The sequence below is a fragment of the Anas platyrhynchos genome, chromosome 3, assembly GCF_047663525.1.
Source record: "Anas platyrhynchos isolate ZD024472 breed Pekin duck chromosome 3, IASCAAS_PekinDuck_T2T, whole genome shotgun sequence".
NCBI lineage: Eukaryota > Metazoa > Chordata > Aves > Anseriformes > Anatidae > Anas > Anas platyrhynchos.
The window spans coordinates 120,640,327-120,666,201 of NC_092589.1; the positions used below are offsets into that span (position 1 = coordinate 120,640,327).

At 47.9% G+C, this 25,875-nt stretch overlaps 2 protein-coding genes across 17 annotated transcripts in view; both read left to right on the forward strand.

The window, feature by feature from the left end:
* Window positions 1–9,273, forward strand: part of ASXL2 (ASXL transcriptional regulator 2) — a 99,206-nt gene extending 89,933 nt beyond the window's left edge. For all 4 annotated transcript variants that reach the window (XM_038177679.2, XM_038177681.2, XM_038177682.2 and 1 more), the window contains one exon: window positions 107–9,273. In XM_038177679.2, the coding sequence (XP_038033607.1) occupies window positions 107–2,530 (2,424 nt within the window). In that variant the 3' untranslated portion in view covers window positions 2,531–9,273. The remainder of the gene's footprint in view (window positions 1–106) is intronic.
* A 13,892-nt stretch (window positions 9,274–23,165) lies between these two features.
* Window positions 23,166–25,875, forward strand: part of DTNB (dystrobrevin beta) — a 194,579-nt gene continuing 191,869 nt past the window's right edge. For 10 of the 13 annotated variants that reach the window (XR_011808652.1, XM_072036667.1, XM_072036665.1 and 7 more), the window contains exons 1-2: window positions 23,166–23,279; window positions 23,637–23,715. The gene's annotated coding sequence lies outside the window, so the exon portion shown is untranslated. Of the gene's footprint in view, window positions 23,393–23,636; window positions 23,770–25,875 lie in introns of all 13 variants that reach the window. The other 3 variants (XM_072036669.1, XM_072036666.1, XM_072036668.1) reach the window with 2 other exon arrangements.

Sequence of the window (25,875 nt, forward strand, 5' to 3'; positions counted from 1 at the left end):
TTTTTCAGATTTATCTAGGACTGCACATGTCAACGCTTCTGTTCTTAAATATGCGGGTCGAACGTTCCCCATATCTCAATTCTACTTTTCTTCTCCTCTCTTTCAGATTCCTGTTTCCAGAATCTCCCCAATGCCATTTCCTGCGGGCCAGGTCTCTCCCGGGGCACGTTTCCCAACCTCAGTCACCAGTCCGGGAAGAACAGGGGCCAGAACTCTGGCAGACATCAAGGCCAAAGCCCAGCAAGTCAGGGCCCAGAGGGCAGCGGCCGCCGCCGCAGCCGCCGCCGCCGCCGCGGCCGCATCTTCAGGGGGAGCAGTGCCAGGGCCCGGGCCCGGCGGTGGTGGGGGCCCTCCGGGTGGTGGAGGAGAGAAGAGTAACGCAGCACCAGGCGGAACCAAGGAAACTGGAACTGGAGGAAATGCACTGGAACTGGCAGGAACTGGAAGCGGGGGAAGTTCGAGAAGGTTTCTTCCCCATTGTCCAGGGCCCCGTTCCCAAATGGAGACCCAGGCCACGGACCAGCCACCAGCTCACAATCTCTCTAGAGCACAACTACAGCAAACTTCCACATTGCAACCCAGAACTCCAGGCAGCAATACGGGCACCGCCTGCTCCTCATCAGCGCCATCAGCATTAGAGAAAAGCGACAGGATAAAGCAGAGCCCCCCAAACGTGACTGTAACCCAGGTTCCAGGCTCCCCGTACGCTGGCAGCAGTGACAAACAAGAGAAAGCACCTTCTGCTCCAGCAGGTCCGAGCCAGGCCAGCGGGGCATCGGCTGTCAGGGATGGAACAGGCGGTGTCACCGCGTCCACAGCGGGTGCCAACACAAATGTCACTAAGGTAGCGCCTGCGGCCTTAGGAGGGACCAGCCCAGATGTCTCCAAAGGCACAAATCCTTCCCCTCTGATGTCTTCGTCTTCACTTCTGACACCCACAGGCTCAGAAGCCCCGGCTGGAGGCGCGGTAACATCTGCTCCATCTGCCCCTTCCTCCAACGCTTTGTCAGCAGCACCTAGCCTTAAAACTCACCTAAGCTCGAGTGGGGCCCTCCCGAAAACGAGCTCCAGTATCCCTGCTAACAACCCTTTGGTCACCCAACTGCTGCAGGGCAAGAATGTCCCTCTGGAACAAATCCTGCCGAAGCCTCTCACCAAAGCAGAAATGAAAACTGTCCCGTTGGCTTCTAACGAAGAAAAAGGGGCAGCAGCACCCAGTGCCGCGAGTGTAGCAGGGAACGGGACTGGAGCCGAGGGTGGTGAAAGACAATCGGGTTTACCCACACAGCAGCTTGGGAAGATCTTTTGCCAGAGCAGGCCCCTGCCTCACATTCCAAGGACCTTTCCAGTCCCCTCGGGAAAGGACCCCGGCGTTGAGCAGCACCCGTGCCCGGAGCCGCTCAGTAAAACAACCCAAGAGCAGATCCTTCAGACTCTCATCAAGAGGGTCCAGAGGCAGAATTTGTTCCCGGTCCTTCAGCCTTCACAACTGAACCTCTCTCACTCAGGTTTCCAGTTAGAAAACAGCTCCACCAGCCAGAGGTTTGTGCTGGGTTTCATGGGCAGGAGGACCTCCAAGCCTGCTATGTCTGGTCATTATCTGCTCAACATTTCCACCTACGGCCGCGGCTCGGAGAGTTTGAGGAGAGGCTTCTCCTTGAACCCGGAAAACCGCTTGTGTCTGAACAGTCCTGCTGAGGCTCCGAAAACAGAATTTGGGGAATGCGAGGAGATGGCCGGCCAGGGCAGCAGCAGCAGCGAGGAAGGAGATGCAGATGACGAGAGTACCGGTGACGAACGCGAACGTGTCAGTGTGAAAGAGGAGCCCCAGGCTTCACAGGTGTCCGGCCAGTGTGAAAAAGAACAGGGGTCACATCACACAAACCCTTCAGATTACGGCATCCCTGCTAAGAAGGGTGTAAAGACGGAATCGGCCGCGTCTCAGCAAGCAGCAGGCAGCAGGGAAAACGTTCCGGGGTTTGACGGAACGACGCTAGCGCGAGATTTTATCCAAGCCGCCCAAGAGCAAATGGCACATGCAATGAGGGGAAAGATGCACGGCAGCCCCGAGCTTTTCAGTCCTTCTGTGCCGTCCTCGGACTCTGCGCAGCAGCAGCCTCCCCAGCTCCCTCCTCCACAGCCTCCGAAGCTGGGCGGAGATGCTGCAGCACAGCTCCTGGGGCCCAGTTACAGCGGCACCATAAACGTCTCCACCTCCCCGGACGTCAACCAAGGGTCTCTGATGAGCGGGCTGTCGGAATGCAATCAGCTGTCCAGCAGCATGGGGAACGTCATGTCCTTCTCGGTGACTGTCACCACCATCCCCACCAGCCAAGCGATGAACTCTGGCACCCACGGTCAGACCATCCCGGTTCAAGCCTTCGCTGAAGACCACGGCATGGAGGACTCCCCTTCCAAATGTTACTGCAGGTTGAAAGCCATGATCATGTGCAAGGGCTGCGGCGCCTTCTGCCATGACGATTGCATCGGCCCCTCTAAGCTCTGTGTCTCCTGCCTTGTCGTGCGGTAACCGGGACGTGAAGCGGGGAGGAGGATGGCTGGACGTTGGTTTTGCTTTCGGAAGTACGTTGGGAAGAAACAGGAAATTTACTGCCTTGCACAAGAGACACGTTACTGAATCAGGAATACAGAGTAGAGTTCTTCTTTCATTAAAGAAAGAGCACCTTCTTGTACAGTGAGTCTAAATTGAGCTCAACTACGTGAATTGTGACAAGAGTTTGCACTTAAGGAATTATGTAAATATGTCACATTATTTTGTTTAAAAATATTTTTTCAATCTTTTAGGAGATAGCGTTTGACTTGTACTGCAGTTTCATTAACCCCAGCCTGCTATCCAGCATGTTTGCTGAGCTCTGCTCTAGATGGGGGAATGAACCCCCGGCAAAACATCAGCCTGTTGGGCTTCTCTTGGAAAGAGAAGAGCCGGAGAATACGAAACTAAACGCTTGTTCTGACTGATGACAGAGCACTGGAGCAGGAAACCCTGAACGGGCTTGCTGTGTTGCTCTAAATTTTAGTTCAATTTTTCAGAATTGGAAGGCGTTAACATCACCCAGGCCTTTCAAGTCCTTGCCTCTCCCTTGTGACACGGCTGTCTCCAGAAGGCATACTGGGTTGTGCAATATTGGCTGGTGTTTTTGATTCGCATATCCTCTCCTCTCCAAGGAGGCAGTTGCAGTAACCTTTTAGGGACGGAGGTATCTTGGTTTGCTACTGGCAAATACCGAAAAGGGCAACTGTGCTAACCGTAGGATTCAAGGATTTAAATCACTAAAACAACTCAGTAACTGTGAGTATTGGTAATTCCAGGAACCATTTAAAGCAGAGATCGCAAATATGAACTGCATTTCATTTCTGGACTGTCAGGACTCGGCAGAAACCTGCTTTTGTTAGGCATTATTTCAAGGGAGCTGGGGAGTGCGGCCCCCGGAGCTGAGCACCGCCGGTTGTTGCAGCACATTATGCAAGTGAAGTGCACTAAACGTCACCCTCTGCCCTACTGTTTTCTAGGAAGCTTTTTGTGGCTCATTAAAAACTCCACAGATAGTCAGACTTCTCCAATTTCTATAGATTTTTCTATTTAGCTGAGCGTAGGGAAAGAAAGCAAGGACCTCGTGTGTCCGTCGGAGGACGCCGAGCCGGTGCGCCTTGGTGCATCGGGGCGAGCTCGGGAGGGGTGCAGCTGGTGGGACGCGTTCCTCACCCCCAGGAGCCGGTGCTCAGCCTCCGTGCGCTCCAGGTGGTGGGAATTGAGCGATGCAGAACGGTACTTTGTGCTGGATGACACGGATTGACAACAGGCTGGCTAATAAAGCACTCGCCGATCTGCGTGGTGACAAATCGCCGCGTGCCCGCCCCACACGGGGGACGTGTGGGTCACTTCTCTTCCAGAACAGCGTCAGGTTGGATAGTCACGTCCAGTCCCATGGTGTCACTGTGCGGGGTGGGAGGGGGGCCATCCTGGAGCTTGGTCAGGTAACAGATCTATGTATCTTTTTTGATGGAAAAAGCACTGAATTCACTTTGAATCCAAAGGCCTTTTTAAGATGAAGCAATATTAACAAAATAGGTGACAGCTGTTTTACGAGCTGGGGTCCTAAAGCCTTTTTTCCTTCTTCCCGTTTGATTATACTACTGCTTTCCCTGCTTCCCTCTCCCTCGCGGTAAGCTCAGGAGCTCTGCCCGGGAGGCGCCGTGTGGTTCTGCGAGGAGCGGGTGTTGGTTTGTTTGTTAATGGTTGCAGAGAGTTGCAGACTCGATGGCTTCACAATAAAAGTGTTTCCTTCCCTGTCCAGCAGAGCGTGGTGTCCTCCGAAGCAGGGTCAGCGTGCGTGAGTTAACGAGAGCGGCCGCGTGTGCACCGTGCTCGTAGTTCTGCCCGTAATAAATGCACCGGGGAGCAGTGCCTCCTGCTTCCCGACTGTGCATCGCTCCTTGTAGACATCCAGTGGTGGACGGGATTGAAGGGTTAGAAATACAGACTTTACGCTTACACCTCAAAAAAAAAAAAAGAAGAGAATGCAAGACGTGCTCCCAGTTCTGTCGTACCGTGCAGCCCCACGCCAGGGCTGCACCGTCCCACGGCTGGCTCCGTGCGTGCCCGGGGAACCCAGGAGGGTTCACTTCTGCTGCAGCTGCTGTAGCAGGGATGATTTGTTCCCCGGGTCGGTTTGTACGTAAGTGCTCATTTGGACAGCGCCCCATCGCTGCCTGCTTCCCTCTTTGCTGCTGCACCAGGAATTTCTGCCATTCTTTGAAATCATAGGGCGCGGCGTGAAACGGCTTCGTGCGGCGTACCCCGGGGAGAGCAGGATCTTCCCTTCCCTCATTAGCTCCAGCCTTGTCTAGACATGAAAGCAAAGTTATGGCAACGTAATCCTCAGCGAGACACGTTCGTTCCCTCGGCATAATCCAATTTAAAGGTTGTTTGGGGTTACAAACCAGGCTGAAAAAGTCATTTTAGCCTCAAATAAAAGCAAAGAGGCTTTGCTGGCGTAATTGGCTCAATGCTGTTCACACCTCGACGTCCATCGGTGTGAATTCTGCCGGCTGACAAGGCTGCTTCAGAGGGGGAAGGGGAGGATGCTGAGGGAGCAGCACGCAGCTGCTGCCTGCTGTTGGCGTCCCCAGGCTGCTCCATCTGTCGCCGCTGTCGCGTTGGGAAGGTTTCGGTACCCAGCGACTTCTAAAACAGCAGCTCCAGCTGCGGTTCCGACGGGTCACTGCCTTTAAATTGCACGAGCTCCCCTGCAGCCTGGGGGTTGGGTTGTCTCCAGGCCCATTTCTGAGAGCCAGGAGCTGCTGTGCACGAGCAGGACCGCAGGAACCGAGCTGGGGGCGGCCACCGAGTGTCAGCGGCTGCCGGGCTGTGCTGCGCCCTGTGGGCATCCCACTTGGAAGTTTACAACTCTGTTCAGTGCCTTAGTTATACTTTAACAGCTGAGCACTTTCATTGGGCTGCTTTTGTTCTGTTCCTGTCTCAGATAATAAATCCTTTTAATCGCGTGTCTTTGATTTTAGCAGACGCTACGAGCGACAAGGTGGAACTCAAGGAATAATAGCCAAGGGTTTGCGAGAGGGCATTAAGCGGTTAGGAAATTGTTAGAAATAATGGGGCTCGGTGTAACGATCGATACAAGTACAGGGCTATATAAAACCTTGAGAGCTTTGCGTGTTTTCCAGTGCTGGTTATTGAATAATGTGTTTTAGAAAGGGAAAATCCTGGGGCGCCCCTTTAGGAGCGCTCCCTGCGTGGCGTTGCCCTGCTGCCCTCCTCCCCCCATTTGTCTCCGCTCTTCCATCGCCTGCCCTTCCTTGGGTGTGTAATTCAGATCGTGACACAGCTTAAAACATTGGGCTTTGGTGGGTAGGTATTAAAAATATGCCGTTCTCCAGTAAATCCAAGCCCGGCAGCGTGAGAACAAGGAATGCAAAGAGACCCGTGGCTTTTAACCTCCCACCTCCTGCAGGTGATTGCGATGGAGGAGTGAAGGCGCCTAGAGACGGGCCGAGGTTTTGGGGTGCAGATGGGCAGCGTGGGGAGGGAAATTGGAGATGTTCATGTCTCAAATCAAATGGAAAGGCAGCAAGCTGTGCTTTGTTGGGCAGTCACGGGGGTGATGGGGAAGGCAGTGCTGGCCAGGGCCCTGATGGCCAGGAGGTCACCACTTGGCCAGGTCACCCCCCCCCAGTCCTTTTGGGGACCCTGGGGCAGGAGCAGGTGCCTGGGCTGGGGCAGGAGCTTGCACCTCAGCTGGGGCGGACGGCGCTCGGGTCGCTGAAAGCAGCTTGGAAAAAGATTTTGGTTTTGCGGGGGGAAGTGCCTGAAAGAGCAGCGTGTTCTGTGCTGGAAGAGCCTCACCTGGGACGCGTGGAGCCCTGGGGAAGCTGCTTTGTTTCCCTTGGGAGCGTTGTCCCAAAGCCACCGGCCACGGGGGCTCTGCTCGCCCCAGCAGCGCTGTGCTCAGCTCCAGCAGCCAGAGCAGCAACAGTGGTGGGGAGCGGGGTGGTGGGGAGAGCACAACGAGGGCCCTGGGGCACCTGCACTGGAACGGGGACACTGCTGGGATGGGAGGGAGGGAGGGGACAGGCGGGGACGGGGCTGCAGTGGGGGTCCCGGGGGCGTGCTGCGCGCTGCGGTCACGATAGCCAGAATTGTCTCGATGAACTAAGTTTTGTTTTGTTTTTGTTTTTTTTAATGCTATACGTTTGATATAACTGAAGATCAACTTTAAGAGCTTACAGTAATATATTTTAAGTAATATATATTTTAGTATCTAAAAAAAATAAAATTGACAAAGGATGATTTATGAACTAGATGAACAGGGTATTGGGAGCATGCAGTTTCTCGGCAAGGCCAGGAATAGTTTTACTAGCAGGAGAACTGAAAAGATTCAGTTTTTTCCATTAATGCAATAAAAATGGGAGTTCTTAAAAAGAAGAAATCCAATACTGTTTACCACATGCTTTTCTTGTTTTGACAACAGGCCTGTAAACACAGTTTAGAAGATACTAAACCTTTGTCTGTCTTTCGCCTTTTTAAAAGGGACTTAAATTGGAATAGAGGGTATGTACAGAAAAATCAAGTTGACACCATTTTAAAATGTATTTTTACACAAATAATATAGAAAAATCATATTTTACGTAAGAATTTTAAGTATTTGAAATATGTATATATATACTGTATGTACTTCATATATTCTTTATTTTACATTTTCAATGTATTAAAAAGTATTTGAGCTGTTTGGATTTGAGCATGTAATAATGTTAAAAAAAAAAAAAAAAAAGAGGAAAAGATGAAAAGAGGGAGAGAGGGTGTGGGTCCTGCACGCTGCAGTGGCTGCTGTTGGCAGCCTGCAGGGAGCAGAGCACCCAGAAGTGCGGCAGAGAAGGGATTTTGGAAGTTCAGCAGTTTCAGGTAGAGCATACAGAACATTTCCCAGTCCTGTGTCCTGTCTGTGTCTCCTTTTGGATCCGTTCATTTTGCCTCGTAACCACCCAGAATCATCCTTGGTGAGAAGACAAAGAGGTGGATCTTTTATACAAGCAACGCTACCTTTATAGCCAAAGAGACGTGCTGGTACAGAAGCTACTCAACCAAAACAGAACCAGAAGCCGCTCAGTTGTGCTGTGCCACTGGAATTTCCACAAATAGGTTAATTTCTTGTTGTGAGCATCTTACGGTGCTTATGGGGAATTCAAACAATACCAAAAGTCCGATGATTTCAAGGAAGCACTGTCAAAGTGGATTTGTTTTGTTTTTTTTTTTTTTTTGTGGGAATTATGGTGAAACACTGGCTGCAGAGATGCTCCGTCTGCAGAAATTAGGGACTGAGTGAATTCTGTTCACCTGGGCTGCTCGAGATGCTCCCCACCAGACTGAGATCTGCAGCCCCTGCTGGTTCTGCACTGAGAGAGAACACAAATCTCCCCATGGAGAGGAGGGTGGAAATGGCTCCACAGCGTGCAAGGCACAGTACCTGCCTTGCCCCCTTTTCTATGACGCCCATTTTGGCTTAGGTGAATCTCAAATCACATTTATATTCCCCTTTATTCCTGCAAGCAATTGCAGGACTTGTATAAATTGGAGGTGTTCAGAGCAACTCTGTTGCTGGGACTTAGGGGGAAGGAAACTGGGGAAAAAAAAAAAAAAAAAAAAAAAAAAAAGCATTAACAAGTTAGGTTTTAAAATACAAATTTAAAAATTTAAAAACTGAAAAGGCAGGCAATGGGTGTTTGTATATACTGCTGCGATTATTATTGGAATCCTTTGGGGAAAAAAATAAATAAAAAGAAAAAGAAAAAAAGAAAAGACAATAAACGAGGCACCCAGTGACTGCCAAAAGTTGCTACCTACATGGGTAGGGCTGTCGCTCCCCAGAGTTGCACTGTAAGGGTGGGGGGGCGCGTACAGGTCGGGTCTGGATGCAGGGGGCTGCACGGGGGTGCAGCTGAGCGTGCACAGCGAGAGCGGCTTCATCTCAGTCTTCCCTTGGGCAGTTACCGCAGGGCTGGGACGGAATTACAGCTTTTGTATCCGTTTTCCTATTTAAGGTGTATGGGTTAGATGAAATATATGCTAGTAAGGATGACTTTTGATCTGCTGCACTTTTTAAGAAACATTCCTTATTCCCCTGGTACTGCTGCATCTCCCATCCCCTCCCACCCCCCTTAGAAATTAAACCCGGTCGGGGGCTCCGGTGACCTCGTGGCAGAGCCCGGGGCCAGCGCCGTGATTCCCTCCCCGTCCATCCTCTGTGCCCCCGTGAGCCCGTGCCCTGTCACGGCCTGTTTGCAAAGTCAAATTTAGGCAAGAAAAGGCGTGTAAGAGCTCCGTGGGCCAGTCCTAGCAGGAGCAATACATCAGGGACAATGAGGTCCCTCATGCTGCAGCCACGCATTTTGGCCAAGGTTGTTTTGTCACCCGGTCTGCACCCATTTTGCTGTGTAGGATTCCACCTTAGCTTCTCACCAGCATTAAGAGGAATCTGAGGAGTGCTGAGAGCGGCTTATTCCTACCCTGTCACCCGAGGCTCTGTGTGCCCGTAGGAGGTAGCACTTGGACAAGCAAAGCCTGCCCCGTGGCTTCTGTCTTCTTGCAGATTCTGGTCCTCTTCCTCTCACTTATTTTTGTCATGTAAAACTACCTGCTTTATAAGTGAATGTAAAATACCGTAGTTCTTCAGCACATGGACAAATGTGTATTTTATCTTAATGTTTCATTTTATGTTAAATAAAAGGCATATGATTTTATGGGTGTTAGTGCTGCTAATGTTGATTTTTCAGTGATTGCCTTCTGTCTTTCTAATGGACCCCGATAAACAATACTGCACTACATTTTTCTGGCTTCGATATCTGTAAAGTCTTTTCCATACATTTCATGGGGAAAATTCTGGTTTAATAAACACTTTGCAGTTCCCTCAAGCCTCACTTCTTGGGGTGCTGAAACACTTTAAGGGCTTTGAGCTGTAAATTTGGGGAAAGGAAGGAACAGGAAAAAAAACTATCACATGATAGCAAAGTCATTTATTATAAAGGGAAGAGTTCGGAGAAGTAAATCTGAAACCAACTTTCCTGATTTGTCAGGTAAACTTTGGATACAATTAACAACTTAATAAAATCAGCAGGACTGAGGTGCCTGAGATTTCTTTTCAATTAATCTGTTACAAGCACCAACAATCTGTATTTCAAGCATAAAAAGGCAACGCGAAGGGGCTGTGAACCTACCGAGTAAATAATCACAACAAGAGTGTAAATAACACAGAATGGAGAAGGAAGGCTCGGTAAAGAAATAAGTGTCTTGCAGTACAAAGCGAGAATACAAGGCCAGCTGAGTTGGAGTTTGCAACTAGTGGAAAAAAAATAATAAAATAAATAAAATAAAATAATAAAAATAATAAAATAATAAAATAAATAAAATAAAATAATAAAATAAAATAAAATAAAATAAAATAAAATAAAATAAATCTACCACCTCATGCAGAGAAAAAAAAAAAAAAAAAAAAAAAAGGTAAAAAGTAGAAAAGGTGGTGATTAAAGATGGTCCACAGGCATGACCCAAACCAAAAGAAATGCTATTCCCCTATTTTAGCTGAGGACATTGTTACACGTACCACTTCAACCAGATGACAAGGGTTTCCTGAAAGAGCTGACACAATGCTGCAGCTCAGGCAATGCACGGTTTTGTTTATCAAAAAACCTGTGGAGCACAGGGTTGATAGAAAGTATTCCATAATATAGGACTGCACACTTTCAAATACAGAAAATATTCTATATTTAAGAATAAAAGAAAATTACATCATTCATATGCAAGGTTCTAGAAGTTTTGAAGTTAAAAACTACTTGAAGCCATGCTGAAAAATGGGACAGAAAGCAACACAATCTCACCACAGATAATCTCACCACAGACTAATTCAGTGTAAATTGTTTTCTGGTCACATAAGGAATATCTTCAGTCATACACATGATACAGGAAACTGGTATGTGGGAAATTGGTAATAAAACTTGAGATGACGTAAACATAAAGAGCTGGTTTAAGGGGTCTTAATACAGATGGGCCCAGAAGTGGGAAATCGGTTTGAATGGGGGATCCTACTGAAATTACTCAGATTTTCATCCGTGACATTAGCACCAGAAGTCAGGAGTAGCCCAAGAAAATTAACCAACAACACAAATTTGGGAAGTATCGGCAACGCACACACGGATAAAACTGGTATTTGGGAAAAAATAACAAGCTTCTGCTTCAGGAGTGGGTGTTCAGTAACTGGAAGTAGCAGGGATGAGAAGGACCTTGATATACTCATTAATCATACCCTGTAATTATAAGCTGTCAGTGTGATACAGCCACGGGAAAGGAAAAACAACTCTGAAAGTCCAGCCCAGGTATTGCCAGGAGAGATAAAATCAGCGACTTGCACAAGGTAATGAGGTATTTTGTGTGGTTCTGCTCACTTGCATTCAGGAAAGACTACTTAAAACTGGAACAAATTTACTGAAAAACTTCCAAATAATCAGGAAAGGAAAAAGCTCTGACAGGTAAGAAAGAAGTCAAGAAGTTCAAGTTAAAACAAAAGCTGGAAGGTTTGGCAGGGCGAGCTAGCAGCAGGCTAAACATTAAGGGGCAAAACCAGCTGCTCAGCACTGGTACAAGAACAAATGGATATAAATTTGCTGTGGATAAACTTAGTTCAGAAATAAAGTTGCTACTCAGTTGGCAAAATGTAAGACACAAGAGAGTGCATGAAGCGAGTTACGGGGATGGTGTGTCTCCACCGGAGTATTGGGCTTTGTGCTCTAGGAAAGCTTTAATAGGCTTGTTTTCCCGAATGAGAAATTTTAGAGCCCAGTAATTTTTTTATGAGCAATTTGAATTATTCCTTTCATTGTCATGTCTGTGTTAACAGTGATGCCATGTCCTTGGCACCGCTTCGGCTATTTTGTTCTACTCTTTAAAGGTTATTATATCAGATTAGTACCGTACCATCTCAGTCCCACAGTAATGTGTCATCAATGTGAATAATTTCTCATGCACTCATGCTCTATTTCTCATCTTAAGGGCTCCTAAACACCCCGCGGTGCATGGCTGAAACAGCACAAAGTCTCTGCAGCCCTGCAGTCACAAGCTCCTGCTGTATTACCCGTGGCTGTGCACCCTGCAAAGCAGCAGCCCTCCCCAACCAGCTCACAAACAACTGTTTGTAATTTCTGGCAACATCAGTTCCTCATGGGCATCTAACGAAAATTACCTGTCATTCCCTGTGGCAGCAAGTACTGCCCGTCCTGGAGGAACTGAGCAGGCAGGTAACCTGTCACCTACCAGAACCTCTGCTCCTCGCTTCCCACCCTGCAGGAGCTGAGCTGCTGTCAGCAAAAAGTCATGGGACTTCTTCTCGAGCTTCTTTTTCTCTTTTTGAATTCATGTAACTCATCAGTTGCTGTGCCTTTTTGCTAAATGAATAAATAAAACTCTAAGCTTTTGTTAGCCCCACTGAACTCCGCTGTGACACCCAGGAGGAGAGAGGATGGGCACAGCCCACAGTTAGAAAGCAGCGAAGCCTGAAATCCAAGCATCGAAGGCATAAATAAAGCCAGGTCACCATCTGTTGCTCGAGGTTTCAAAGCCTCTCCCTGCTGACCACAGGGCAAACTGCTTTTCCAAATGCTTATGTGTACGCTAGGAACAGCGCTAGTGGGGTGGTATGAAAGATGCACGCCCTCCAGCACATCTAATGTGGACTCTGCCTCTTCCTAGGAAGTGATGAATTGTTAATTTATTAACAATTAAAATTAAATTAAAGGTAAATTGTTGATTAATTAAAATGTTGAACAGTTAGAGCAGCTTCATCACAACCCACTACTTCATCTGCAAGGGCGATCACACTGAAAAAACATCGACACGAGGTGCAGGGTTCTCCAACTCCTGCTGTCCTTAGACCACAAGAGGATGACTTCCCGGATGATGGGCTTCAGCCAGTCAGCAGTAACGCAGCAGTGCAAGGAGGAGCTCATGAAAAAGAAAGAATTATTTTTTCAGGAAAAAAAAAAATCATCAGTGGAAATAAGGATGAAAAATATTTTATCAATATCAAAAAAGACGAGAGAATAAAGTACAAAAGGAATACGACACAAAGTGAAAAATTCACTTCCTACCTTGGTTCCAACTATGGAAAGACATGGAAGTAAGAATCCTTTCCTTACTTTGCTGTCTCATTTCCTCCATTTTACACAGAGAACATGAAGTTTTCCAAAGGTCCATCTGGTGGTGTGGTGAGGCTCCAACATTATCGCCCCTACAACACACAGCAAACACTTGCAGAAGCAGACAGAATCCTGTTATGCAGTGAAAAAACCTGCCTCAAGAAAAACATCCCAGCTATTCACAGAATAATTTAGGTTGGAAAAGACCTCTAAGATCATCTAGTCCAACCTTTAATTGCTCCTAACCGGTTGTAACAAATGGGTGCTCATATTCTAAGGCTGCTGTACCTTCCCGTGCCTGTTTTGTTTCAGCTCTCCATGCGCCTCTTCAGAGCAGGAGTCAGCTGTGATAAGTGCCCTGCAAGAGAGCCATGCAAAGCCTATCTTATTAAACAGACATTTCATCTGTATTTTAACAGACTCTGCTTTCAGTTTAATAATCATCATCTGGTTTGTTTTGTTCGCTGCCAACTTGCAATTAAGAAAAAAAAAATAAATGCACCTCGTAAGTGAAAGAAAAACTGCAGAATCAATTTCTAAATATAGATAAGAAGCACACTCGTGGCTCAAGCAAGGGAATTATCTTGTCACATTAAACAGGAACAAAAAAGAGATTGCTTTTCTCATGAACTCAGCTCCTGCTTTATCTCAGTCGCTGTGCTGGCTGTCAGAAGGGAATACCTGTGAGGTGCAGAGCAGCTTGAGGCACAGGAAACTGCAAGCAACAAACGCTGCTTGCTAAGCCCACAGCTGGAGATACAAATATACAGGGGCTGTAAGGACTTTTTTTGGTACTAGGATGGCTGCTAATGACCAAAAATGTGCATTCATAACTAAAAAAAATAAATTATTACAAAAAAAAAAAAAAAAGATTCCAAAATTGTTATTCCAGTTTCTCAGATAGCCCATTCTCAACCTTACCCTTTTACTTACCCACATTTTAGACTGGCCTTGGATCTCTTTACAACCATGTACAGCAGAACTTCATGTAAATGGTAAGAAAAGCTGACAGATGATTTAAACTCAGAGCCATCTACCTTTGAACACTTCTGATGGCACGGCACACCAAGAGATTATGCATAAACAGCAGCACAAGCACATGAGAAGAAAGAAAAAAAAAAAAAGGGAAAAAGGAAAATGGGCAAATGAAGGGTGAAGTAGCAGTCTGGTTATGAAAGATATCACCCAAGAGGCCAGCAATAATACTGATACCAAAAAAGAGGGGAAATAGAAGATGTGAAAATGATGGTAGCATTACAAAGTGTAGACCAGTCTCACATGAGCTGTTACAGCATGTAACAAGAGCTATCCACCCCCTGCAGATGAAATATCAACAGTGCAAAGACAAGTTGGACACTGAGGTTGGGTGAATTCTGATGTATAAATGTTTAAATCTATAAATGTGTAAATCTATCTTTTTCTATAAATCTGTAAATCTACAAATGTGTAAATCTGTAATGGTGAAAGAGCAAAAAAAACGTGCTATAGAGGAAATTAAAATCAAGATATCAGTAACATGTACAAGATGGAAAGCCTTGTGCAAATGCATCCTTCAGCGTTAGAAAAGAATTAGCTCCTAATTCTCACATGAATGCAGAGGTATGAAGAGGAGGAAAATGGAGACCTGGAGTCCTGCAGACAGCGAGGAGCTGGCAGAGCAGACGGGTCCTGCTTTGTGTTTCAAACAACATAACCAGGAGCACCAGGCCAGACGGTTTTGTCTTTGCCTTCCATATTACTCAGGAATCCAGCAAAGGACTGCAGACTACAAGGTGGGCTGGCACCTACAAAAACAGTGTCAAGAAAATTTTAAATTAAAAATATATACGGAAAGTTCCCTTTTCTTTACTTAGACCTGAGCATAGACAATGGAGTCTGATGACAGTGGGGTGTGATGTTAAAAGCAAGCCTGTCTTCAAGGAGGCACTTCAGGTTTCATCTGGAGAAATGAGGTTAAAAATTACTAAAGGATGTCAGAAGACAAATAGCCAGGAAGAACATCACATCGAGGCCAGGCTGAGGAAAACGTTTCAAAGTGTTTCAGAGCTCCGGGTTGGTGTCAAAGCGTTGTGACCTGGCACTCACCGTGTTCAGCCACAAAGCCGCTGCCTGGCACACAGCAAACTGGCAGTGCCTGCTGATATTGCTCTGGGTTTCTGTTTTTTTGGTAAAGAATGAAGCAAAGAAATCTGAGAACAGGTTGGTGCGAGCCATCTGGAAGAAGACAAAACTCTGCACGGTCAAATCTCTGGGTGACTGAAAAAAATTATTTAAAGCTCAGTAACTGCAGAGACAATAAAAACCTACAGCATGAGCTAAAAATTACTCTTTGGCAATCTTAAAATTTAGAATTTTTAATATAAATACTATAAATAAATGTTAACTAGTACATTTAAGCATTCCTGTGCAGAACACCATGCACAGCCCTGATCAGCCACGACCACGGACAGGGAATTTGTCCTGGCACAGGCTCCAGGAAAGCTCCTCAGTCTGAGCACGGGGACAGAGGATCTGCCACTGAGAGAACTGACACGAAATGGAGGCAGGTTTCGTGCTCTTCATAAACACATTTCAAACAAGCAGAAAATTGCTACTGGAACTAAAGAGCAATATTAGCATAGGATTGGTGTGGTCTGAAAAGGGAATTAGAATGAAAGCCAGGAAATGCTTTACAGATACACAAAAATAGGATTTTTGAAACATCTTCTAATAGATGGGCAGGTGCAAAATTTAACCTCGAAAATTTACAAAGTGGATTACAGGCATGGTGTCAGTGACATAGAGGAGCTGTTCTTGCTGATCCAAGAGATTACTTCCAGTTTGACGTTTCTAATCACCAAATGAAAGCGGTGCACTATGTCAGATTTGGTGATGGCATGTGAAGGAGGGTCCAACTCACCCAGTGATGCAATGTGCCGCTGTCGAATCACCCCGTACCAACATCCTTCATACCCAGAGGAAACAAGCAGTGAACTCAGGCAAGCAGTGTCCGAGATTAATTTAATGCTCCTTCTCTTTGATATGCCACCAAGAGCTCCAATTGTAGCAACAGTTTCTGAAAAACTGAAATCTCCCCTTGTGAGACCTGAACTGAGATTTTTTTCATGTGATTTCACCATTGTCTCTACCACGAGATGAGAAGAACGAGCTCCTTGGTTTGTTCTTCTTGCACAGGGCTGTTGTTGGCCTGGCAAGCTGTCCTTATCTCAGCCCACGAGTTCCTGCCCTTTTACCTTCCCCGTTCTGTCCCCCAGCCCACCTGGGGTGGTGGTGGTGGGGAGCAAGCAGCTGGGTGGTGCCGACCTGCTCTGCACTCTGAAATCTATGAATTTTGCCACTTTGCTAAGAAAGCAACAGTTGTAAAAGGCAAAGAACATAAAAGATCATGCCTTTCCCCACCCCCACTCCAATTTTTGCCATGTTTTGCACAATTTATCTTTGAGAAAACATTTGCCCTCGGGATGACTCTGGTTTGAGTTTGCTGCCTCAGCACTGGGGGAGATTTCGCTGCTGATGACTCAGTGCTGGCGCGGGCAGGCCAGGCTCTGTGCCGCCCCCTCCTCTTGATTCTTTGCGGTTCTTTTAGACAGAATCCTTAATACTCTTGTGTTGCTAAGAAAAACCACAAAGGAGACAAATACAGCCTGTTGAAAATATTTCTTTTAACTTTAGACTCATGGAAAACATGTCATTTACACTGATATGCAACTTCACTACCGATGTTGCGAATCCTTCACTTCTCCATACAAAGCTTAACCAACTCCAGTGTTGTTTTTTTCTGCTTTCATTTCTTCTTCACTGCTACTAAATTTGGTTTAGCCCTTTCCCATCAAACTCACTGAAAATCTGCTATCTTGCCTGAAGTTGGTCCAAAACACAGCTTTTTACATGTGTAGAAACGGAGTGGAGTAGGCCTAGCAGTTTTTGTTTTTTGTTTTTTTAATTCCGTTCAGGTCTGCTTGGTTAGTGATAAAAACTAAACCAAAAGGCTAAATCTCTGCTGAAGGTCTGGAATGTGGAGACTTGTAAACTGATGTTATGGCTACGTTCCACACCGTGCCGGGCGCTGAATGCAAGAAACGCGGTGCTGATGTTATGTGATATTCCCATTCCCCTTCAGAGCTGTGCCCAGCAGTTTTTTACACAAATACTGGGAAAACTGCGGTAGCAGCAGGCAGCACAGGCAGCACAGGCAGCACGTGTACGTGCAGTGCACAGCACAAAGGGGGACAGGCAGGTGGTGGTGCTGTGTAAGGTGATGGAGGAGTTATTTCAGACAAACATCACACTTGCGAAAAAGGAAAATATAATACCAGGATGCCTAAAGAGAAGTACTATTTGTAAGTCATGCGAAGGTGTTATTTACCGTATACAGTACCAGGATGGCACTGACTTGGAGTAGTGCATCTTGTTTTGGGAACTGAAGCTGAAGGATGAGTGGGCCAACTGGGCAGGAGTCCAGAGAAGAGCAGCTGAATGCTTCTGCACAGAAAACAAAAAATGCCCTACGAGGAGGGCTGCTGTTTGACTGCGAGAAGAGAAAGCCTGAGGAACATCACAGCCATCCAGAAATAACCGTGAAGAGGAAGGGAGTCGTTGCTCAATACCCTGTGGAGGAAGGACAGAGAATAGCACAGATCTAACTCGCTGGTGGTAAGGATAATTTCACGCTGAAACAGATTACCTAGGAAGATAGAGAATTTTCCATCACCAGAAGTTTTTGCAGCCAGGTTAAACAAGCACGTGTTAGGAAAGAGGCTCATTCAAGAATTTCTGTGCACCAAGAACACCACATTCCAAACAAGCACGATGTTTTTCTAAAATAAAGCAATAACAAAGAATGTTATAAACCTTCTACATCTACAGTCATCTCACTTAGGGTTTGCTTTTGTCCCTCTTAACATCTTTGTGACAGCCCCAAAATGTAAATTCACTCTTGTGCTCCGATCTGAGGTGACATCATCTGAGGTTTCCTTTTATTTTCGTGTTTTGTTCACAACTGGATGAAATGACATATGATGACACTGAAGCTGAGGATCTCAACAAGAAGGAAAGTATTTCCTATGCCAAATTTCCTGTTATTTTTAAACCGGTACCACTGCTCTGGAATGCTAAGTACATTCTTCTGACAGAAACTTCTGTCAGAATTGTGTCATCAAAGCAGACGCCTACAGAAGAATGTCTCTTCTGCTTTTTTGTGGAGCCATTTCTGCATCCAAAAGAGGAACACCGTGGGCTTGTAAAAGCTGTTTGATATTACCAGCTCCAATCCACTTGTTCATCATTTAAAGAAAATGATATTTTGAAATAAGAGGTATTTATAATATTTTATTCTCTCAATGCACACATCTATTGCCCATAAATACAGGGAGAATTTGTGTGTATGCAAACTGAAGGGAGAATCCATTCCTCTGTATGCAGGCATTTTAAAGCTGTGACAGTGGGAAGCAGCAGAAAATGACAGTGTGGGGTTTCTTCATGTTTATCTCTCGAATGTGGCATTCGCTGTCTCTCACAAATTCTGACGAGGAAGTTAGTACGCAGAGGTGAGATGAACAGGATCTCCAAATACTCGTTATCCCTTAACAACTAAGCAGCAGCAAGACAATAAAGCAATTTACTATAAAATCTAGATTTTCAACTGCTGATGATCAAAGTGTTATAAATTTAATTTAACATGATTTTATGCAATTGAAAGAACCTGGTAACAATCCTGTATTACTTTCTCATTTCTTTATGGCCTGTTCTCATTCAGTGGTTTCTTTCATAGCCACACAGAGTGTTTCTTGGACGACAAAGTCTAAATTCTACAAATCCACAGCGCTGTGGAAGCAACAAACAAACCTCAAGCTGAAGCACCAAGCTCAGTTATTGTACTGTTTTCTGCACACTTTCAGTGTAGCTTTTGTCCCTTCATGTCAGGTCCCTGTTGGTGCCCAGTATTTCTTCTTAAATGCTTCAGGGGACTGAATGTAGCACTGCACAATGCAGTTTTACAGAGCACTCCAATCAATGCACACAGATGATGTTGAAATTCAACACAGAAAATAAAAAAAATATATATATATACTGGCTTGGGTTACCTTAACTCAGGAAGTCCTCACTATACCTGCTGCACTCCTTTAGCAATTGTTACCCATAAGGGTGAGGCCGTGGAGTTCACTTGCTGCTGATTCTATGCCAGAAACACAAGATAAGATTACTTTATCTCACCGTTGCCATTTCACAATTAGATGTCTAGATCTGAGGAAGTTATGATTTCCCTTACAGGCAATGCAGACAAAGGGAATTCAGAGGGCAATTCCTGCCACCATAAGACAGGTGCTTACTGCAGGTCACATAACTGCTGCCTGAAAGTTAATTAAGTGAATAGGTACAACGGTCTCAGGGTGCCCAGATCAGACTCATTTATCTCATTTTTAGATTTCTCAGATTAGATGACAAGAACTCTGCTCAGGGGCTAGATTCACAAAGATACAGCTGTTTAAATGTCTCTTTATTCACAAAAGTCCAACATGGGGACACTATTAACACTCTTAAAACCCCTATCTAACCCTGCAGGTGGTTAGATTTCTATCTTATATAATGGAGTAATTCTCTTGTCTTTCTAATCCAAGTTAGAAAGTGGCTCCTGGGCCTCAGGCCAAGCAGAGGAAAATGCTTTCTGTCCATATTTTCCTACGTCTAGGATCCCACACCATCAGCAAACCAGCTGGGAGCACGACAGCTGTTGCTTTAGCCTTTGTACCTCCTTCACATAAGCCTCTCTTGCGTACACCATTAATGCTCTCAGCTCATTTTCTCGAGCCTACAGCAGTGTGCACATCACAGGGAAATACTGTCACTGTGCACCTTCGGCTGCCGTTTCTCTTGAGCTGCCCAAGTATCCCGTGTACGACTGCTGTGCTTCATCCTTTTCTTTTTCCTGGCGTGGCTTGGAGAGGCTGCGGCCTACAATGGAGCAACACTGCCAGATGGACGTCGGCATCTCGGAGGAAATCATACTGCAAGGCCACCAGGGAATGGAAGGAGTCTTGTGCAAAGCCCAGCCATTAATCTCCCCTCACAGACAGTGAGGCCGGTTTGGGCCACAGCCCAGGCTTGGTTTCCCTTCTGTTGAGGAGAGGTTTTAGGCCAAGGGACTAAGTACACACTAGTGTGACTGTATTGCCCTGTTTACACCGAGCAACGCTTCAGGACAGAAGAAAATGGTGTCTTACACCTCCACCAGGAGCTGCTGCCTGCTCAGGAGGCCTGAGGGAGCCTGCTGGTGTCAGGAGGAACCCATTCCCATGTCACGGTGACCAGGGCATGTTCCTGAGGACTGGGCAAAAGCACACCTCACTTCTTTCATCAAGAAAGGCAAGAGAGATTCAGCTTCACCTCAGTCCCTGGGAAAGTGGTATCTGGTTGGAAGAGACCTCAAGATCATCGAGTCCAACCTCTGACCTAAAGAGTGGAGTGGTCAGTGACGAAAAAATCAAGCATGACCAACCTTGCAGCCTTCTATGGTGAAATGACCAAGCTGATAGCCATCTGAGATGACGAAAGGCCAGCGGATGTTTACTTTGACTTTAGCACAGCTCCTCAAAGTGTCTCCCATGACATACTCCAAATACAAAGTGTACACAGACAGTGAGGTGGACTGAGCGCTGGCTCAGCAGGTCATGGTCAGTGCCCCAAGTCTGGCTGGGGACCAGTCACTAGGGGTGTTCCCAGGGGCTCAGATGGGGTCCAGATGTTTATCATCTTCATTAACCATCTAGATGATAGGACAGTGAACTCCCTCAACAAGTTTGCAGTGGATACAAAGCTGGAAGGAGTGTTTGGTCCTCAGATGGTTGTGATGCAGTTTAGAGGGGCCTCGAAAGGCTGGAGATGGGCAGGGCAGAACCTCTTCAAGTTCAAGGGGAGTGCCAAGTCCCACACTGTGAACAACTCCACATACCAGTACAAACTGGTGGACAACTGGCTGGAAAACAAGCTGGCAAAGGACTGGTGGCCAGCAACGTGCTCTCAAGGCAAAGAAGGTCAGCAGCATCCTGGGATTCATTAAGCAGTGTCACCAGCAGCCTCGGGGAGGCAATCCTTCCCCTCTTGTCAGCACCAGTGAGATCACTGCTGGCATACTGTGTTCAGCTCTGGTCTCCCCAGTACAAGAGAGATTTACTGGAGTCAGTCCAGTGAAAAGCCACAAAGACAAATGAAGGCACTGGAACACCTGTGATGCAAGGAAAGATTACAATCGCTGCACTGCACACCCTGCAAAAAGCCTCAGGTAAGCCTTTCTGCATCGAATGAATTCAGCAGCTGCTTCTAGACCAACACCCAAAGGTTGTTCACTGGTGTGAGAGCACACGGCACAGAACTGAAAGCCTGCAGGCTGCAAAAAGGTGATTCTATCCCAAATGCCTACCTGGAATGGCCCCTACCCCTTGCAGGATTGCCAGAATTGCCTGGAAGTTGTTTGGGACAGTACTGATTGGTCTGGAGCTTAGATGTACGCCAAAATATATTGGTCCCGTAACTGTTCCAGCAGTTAACAGTACAATCACATTCCAGTGCCAATGCCTATATCCTGCTGCTACCTAATTTACCAGCGTAGATGCAGCCAGCAGAAACAACCCTTCGTATCTCCTCTGCCCGATCTGGTTCCACTGCTGCCAGCGGGCCTAACTCCAGGATTCAGTAAAAAAAAAACCACATGTACTATCGTGCACATATATAGCTCACAATAAACATTAACGCAGCACCAGCTAGAATGTCTACGCCGTGCTGTTTTCTCTCATCTTTTTATCCCATCGTGACCGAGTATTTCCCTCCCACGCGTACAATGTTAGCAGTCCCTCCTCGCCGCACACCAAGACTCCCGTTCCTTTCCCGCAGGCACAGAGAAAGAACATTTTGCAGAAGGCGCCGTGGCATTTCCACGCTGGGAGGCTGAGCAGCGGGAGGGAGGCTGCACGCGCTGCCGTGAATGTGAGGGGGCAGCTGTGTGCTGTGAGGTGACAGAGCTGGGCCAGGCTGCCCCAAAGGCTGTGCAGCCTCCTTCTCTGGGGGTACCCAAACCCCTCGGATTTCGGGGTGACCCTGCTGGGCAGGGGTTAGACCAGGGGTCTTCAGAGCTCCCTGCCAACCCTGGCAACAGAGCTGAGTGAAGTGGTTTAGTGGAGGAGTTGGTAGTGTTAGCTCAGAGGTTGGTCTGGGTGATCTTGGAGGTCTCTTCCAATCTAGATGATTCTAAATACGCTTCACTGGGCTAAACTGGGCTGCATGGGGCTAATTTGGGCTGCACTGGGCTAAATTGGACCTGTTATACTGGGCTGGGCTGCTCAGCCCTAAAGTGGGCTGCAGTGGGCTGTACTGGGTGAAAATGTGCTAAACTGGGCTCTGCTGGTTCAAACGGGCAACACAGGGCTCAACTGGGCTAATTGGGACTGTGCTGGGCTGCATTGGGCTAAGTTGAGCTAAACTGGGTTCCAATGGGGTGAACTAGGCTAAACTGGGTTAAACTGGACCTGGACTGCATGGGGCTAAATTGGGCTGCACTGGGATAAACTGGACCTGTTATACTGGGTTGGGCTGCACAGGCTTAAATTGGGCTGCAGTGGGTTGTACTGGGTGAAAATGTGCTAAACTGGGCTCTGCTGGCTCAAATGGGCAACATTGGGCTAAACTGGGCTAATTGGTGCTGTGCTGGGCTGCACTGGGCTGTTGGGCTAAACTGGGTTCCACTGGGCTAAACTAGGCTAAACTGGGTTACACTGGGCTGCACTGGGCTGAACTGGTCTCCACTGGTTTAAAATGGGCTGTACTGGGCTGAATTGGACCTTTCACACTGGCCTGGGCTGCACAGGCCTAAGTTGGGCTGCAGTGGGCTGTACTGGGCTAAACTGGGCAGCACTGGAGCACTGTGCCCGGCTGTGGGCTCCCCAGCCCCAGGGGGACACGGAGCTGCTGGGGGACATCCAGGGGGGCTGCGGAGGTGCTGAGGGGCCTGGAGCAGCCGCAGCACGAGGCCGGGGGCCGGGCAGCCTGGAGAGGGGGAGCCCGAGGGGGACCAGGGACCCCCAGAGCCCCCCACCAGCTCCAGCACTCGGTGGTTCCGTGACAAGAGCGGCCGGGGCCCTGCCGCCCCGTCACCGCCCACCCGCCTGACTGACGGCACTGACCGCCCCCCCCCTCACTGCGCATGCGCGGGGCCGCTGCGCCCCGCGGGGCCGCTCAAAGCAGCTGCTCCGCGAGCCCGCGGCGGGCGCGCGCAGCCCCGGCCCCTGATTGGCTGAGGGGCAGGTGGGGGACGAGCGGGGCGAGCGCACGCACGTCCGCCGCCGGCGCGGCGTCCCGCCTCCTGATTGGCTCCCGGCCGGCGTTTCGCGGAGAGGGATTGGGGCGGGGCTTGCGGGCCTGCCCTCCGATTGGCGGAGGGGGAGGAGGGCGCGGGCTGTGATTGGCTGAGCGCCGCGCGGCCCTGCGGAGGCGTGCCGCGATTGGCTGGGCGCCGCGCGGCGGCCGGGGAGCGCTGGAGCGGGGAGGCTGAGGCGGGCGGGCGGCCCCGGGAGGTGCGTGAGGGGCCGGGGGGGGGGGGGGCGGGGAGCGGGGCCCGAGCCCTGCCCGGGGCCGGCCGCAGCCCCCCGGAGCCCCCGCCTCAGGCCCGGCGGTGCTGGGGAGCTCGGTTTGTGCTGCTCGGGGCTGGAGCTGGGGGGTCCGTGCGGGTCCTGCTGGGGGCCGGGGGGATGAGGCGGCCCCGCGGGTGCGTTTGGGCCGCCAACGGCTTCACCTCAGCGGGGTCCGGACCGTTAACGGCTGCGTTCGTGGCTCCTGGCTTTGTGAAGGAGTCGAGTGTTGAAAAAAAGCCTGGCTTTTCCACAGAACTTTCTTTTTTTTTTTCTCCTTTTTTATTTTTTTTATTTTTTTAGGTTGTCCGTAAATGTTCGAAGAAGGAGCTGAGCCCAGGAAAGCGAGAGTTGCCCTGAGAGACTTCTCCACGTAACTCAGGTGTGTGACGGGTCGGGGCTGACCCGCGGCATCGAGCACAGGACCTGACGTGAGGTAGCTGTGGTGCCTCTGCTCATTCACACTCAAAAACACCAAAGTTTTTCATTTATGGTGTGAACGAGGGGTTTCTGAGGGGTCACTGACACGCGTGAATGTTCCCCTGTGAGGTGCTGTGCTGTAGTTTAAACAAAAAGGCGGTTACGTTGCTTGTGCAACGCGTCCCATAGCTGGGGAAGGTGAAACCTAATCAATTTTTTATGAAGACCCAGGAGAACCTCTGTAATATGGAGAGCACTGGTGTAGCAGTGTCTTCCCTTTTCTGAGGGGACTGGTGAGCTGCCCGGGGTGGTCTGGGTGGCACAAGCGTGCTTTGAGAGCTGTGTCTGTGCTGCTGGAGGAGGCACGTCTGATAGCATCTGAGCTGTTAAGAGCTTGCTCAATAGCTGTGAGTTGCTGCCCTTTAAAAGTGTCTTGAACTTTCAGTTTTCGTTTCTTACTCAGGTTCCTGAAATTGACACTGTACTGTGTGAGCTTCCACGTTCTGAGGCGCTGTCTGTTGTGGCTGCTCAGGCAAAGCGTTCTATGTGCCTGGTTCAAAAAGATAAAATCCTCAATACAGGTTGTAAAATTTGAGAAATTGGCCCGAATAATTGTGTTTTATTTTACTCTTTTCTTTTCTTGGGAAGTGTACGTGGTCCTATATTGCTAAATGATATTATGAAGTGCACTTGAAGAAGTGGAGGTAACCTAAAAGCAGCAGTTTAAGACAACTGTTTTCTGTTTCCTCTTTTCGAAAGGATATTGTAGATGAGCAGAGAATTTGGATAAAAGGGCGAAATGTTACTGACAAGCCTTTCTTTTTAGGGAAGCTGGAAAGAGGAGAGCTAATCACTATAGGCAGGGTAGCGCAGTTCAAGCAGTGACCTCTCATCAGAACGAGTGTTTTGCAGAGGCAATCTCTGGTCTGTGCTGCAGTCTGCCCGAAGTTATTTTCCAGGCTATTCGGCTCATGTCATGCTTCCAGCAAAATCCTTTCTGTGACCCTTGAAGTCTTGCTGTACTTTCACCTGTCCAGGGTGCTGCTCCAGAGCCAGCTTTCCCAGGTGGTTGGGTTGTTGCTTTGGCTGTGTTGCCCCGTTTAAATCTTCCTTGGGTGTCTGCTTCTTGTCATACGCAGGACTTTTGCCTTCGTTGTGTAGCTGCTCGATGATATACTCCCAGTCTGCAGCTGAGCTCTCCTTCATGACCAGGAAGGGAACTTCCTTTCCAGGTGCTTGGGACTTTTTTTGCCAGGTATTGTCACCTGCTTGTTGTGATCTCTCAGTTAGGAGGACATACCCAGCAGGTCTCTGTGTAAGAACCGTGTGGCCCCCATTTACCGATGTCCATTAAAGTTCTTTGCTGGGAATACAGAAGCCACGATTGCATCTAGGCTGTTGTGGGCAGCTCAGCATCGGCTCAAACTGTTCGTTTGCAGCGTTCTGCCTCCTGCCTTAGGCTGTAGGTGTCCAGAATGGTTTCAGAATGGTGAACTCCTTTGTATGTGTCTGTGCTGCCCCCAGTGTGTTCAGACTTCTCATTTATCACAGAGTGTAAACATTTCAATAGTGATAGAAATTAACGTTAAGTGCTGAATGGTATGGAAAACTTACGAAGAAGCCGTGATGCAAAAAGAAGGGCTTTTGCAGTATCATGAAGAGTTGATAAACATTTAAAAATTATGCTTTTTAATTATATTACCCACTTAGGACCTCAGGGTGGCATTACGAGTACCAACTTAAAATTCCTGCTGACCAAGGTCTTACATTATCTGCTGCATGTTGTGGAAGTATAGTGACAGTTTTTGGAAAGGGAGAGAATGTCAAGTCTTGAAGTGTAAACCAGTGGCTTGAGGAGCAGTTGGCATCATGACAGGGAGCACGGTGCACGTGGGCGCAGTACGTTCAGTCTGTGTACCTCAGAGAGTCTGCCTTCATGCAGCCGGTCATTTACAAGCCTTTCTGGGACCTAAATGATGCTTTTCTAGTAAAGCTCCTTGCATATAATTCCCTATAACTTTTAAAAGGAAAGGTAACTAATTTAGGTTGGGTATTAGGGGAAGTTCCTTTACTGCAGAGGTTGTGCAGCATGGGAACAAGTCGCCCAGGGAAGTGGTTGAGT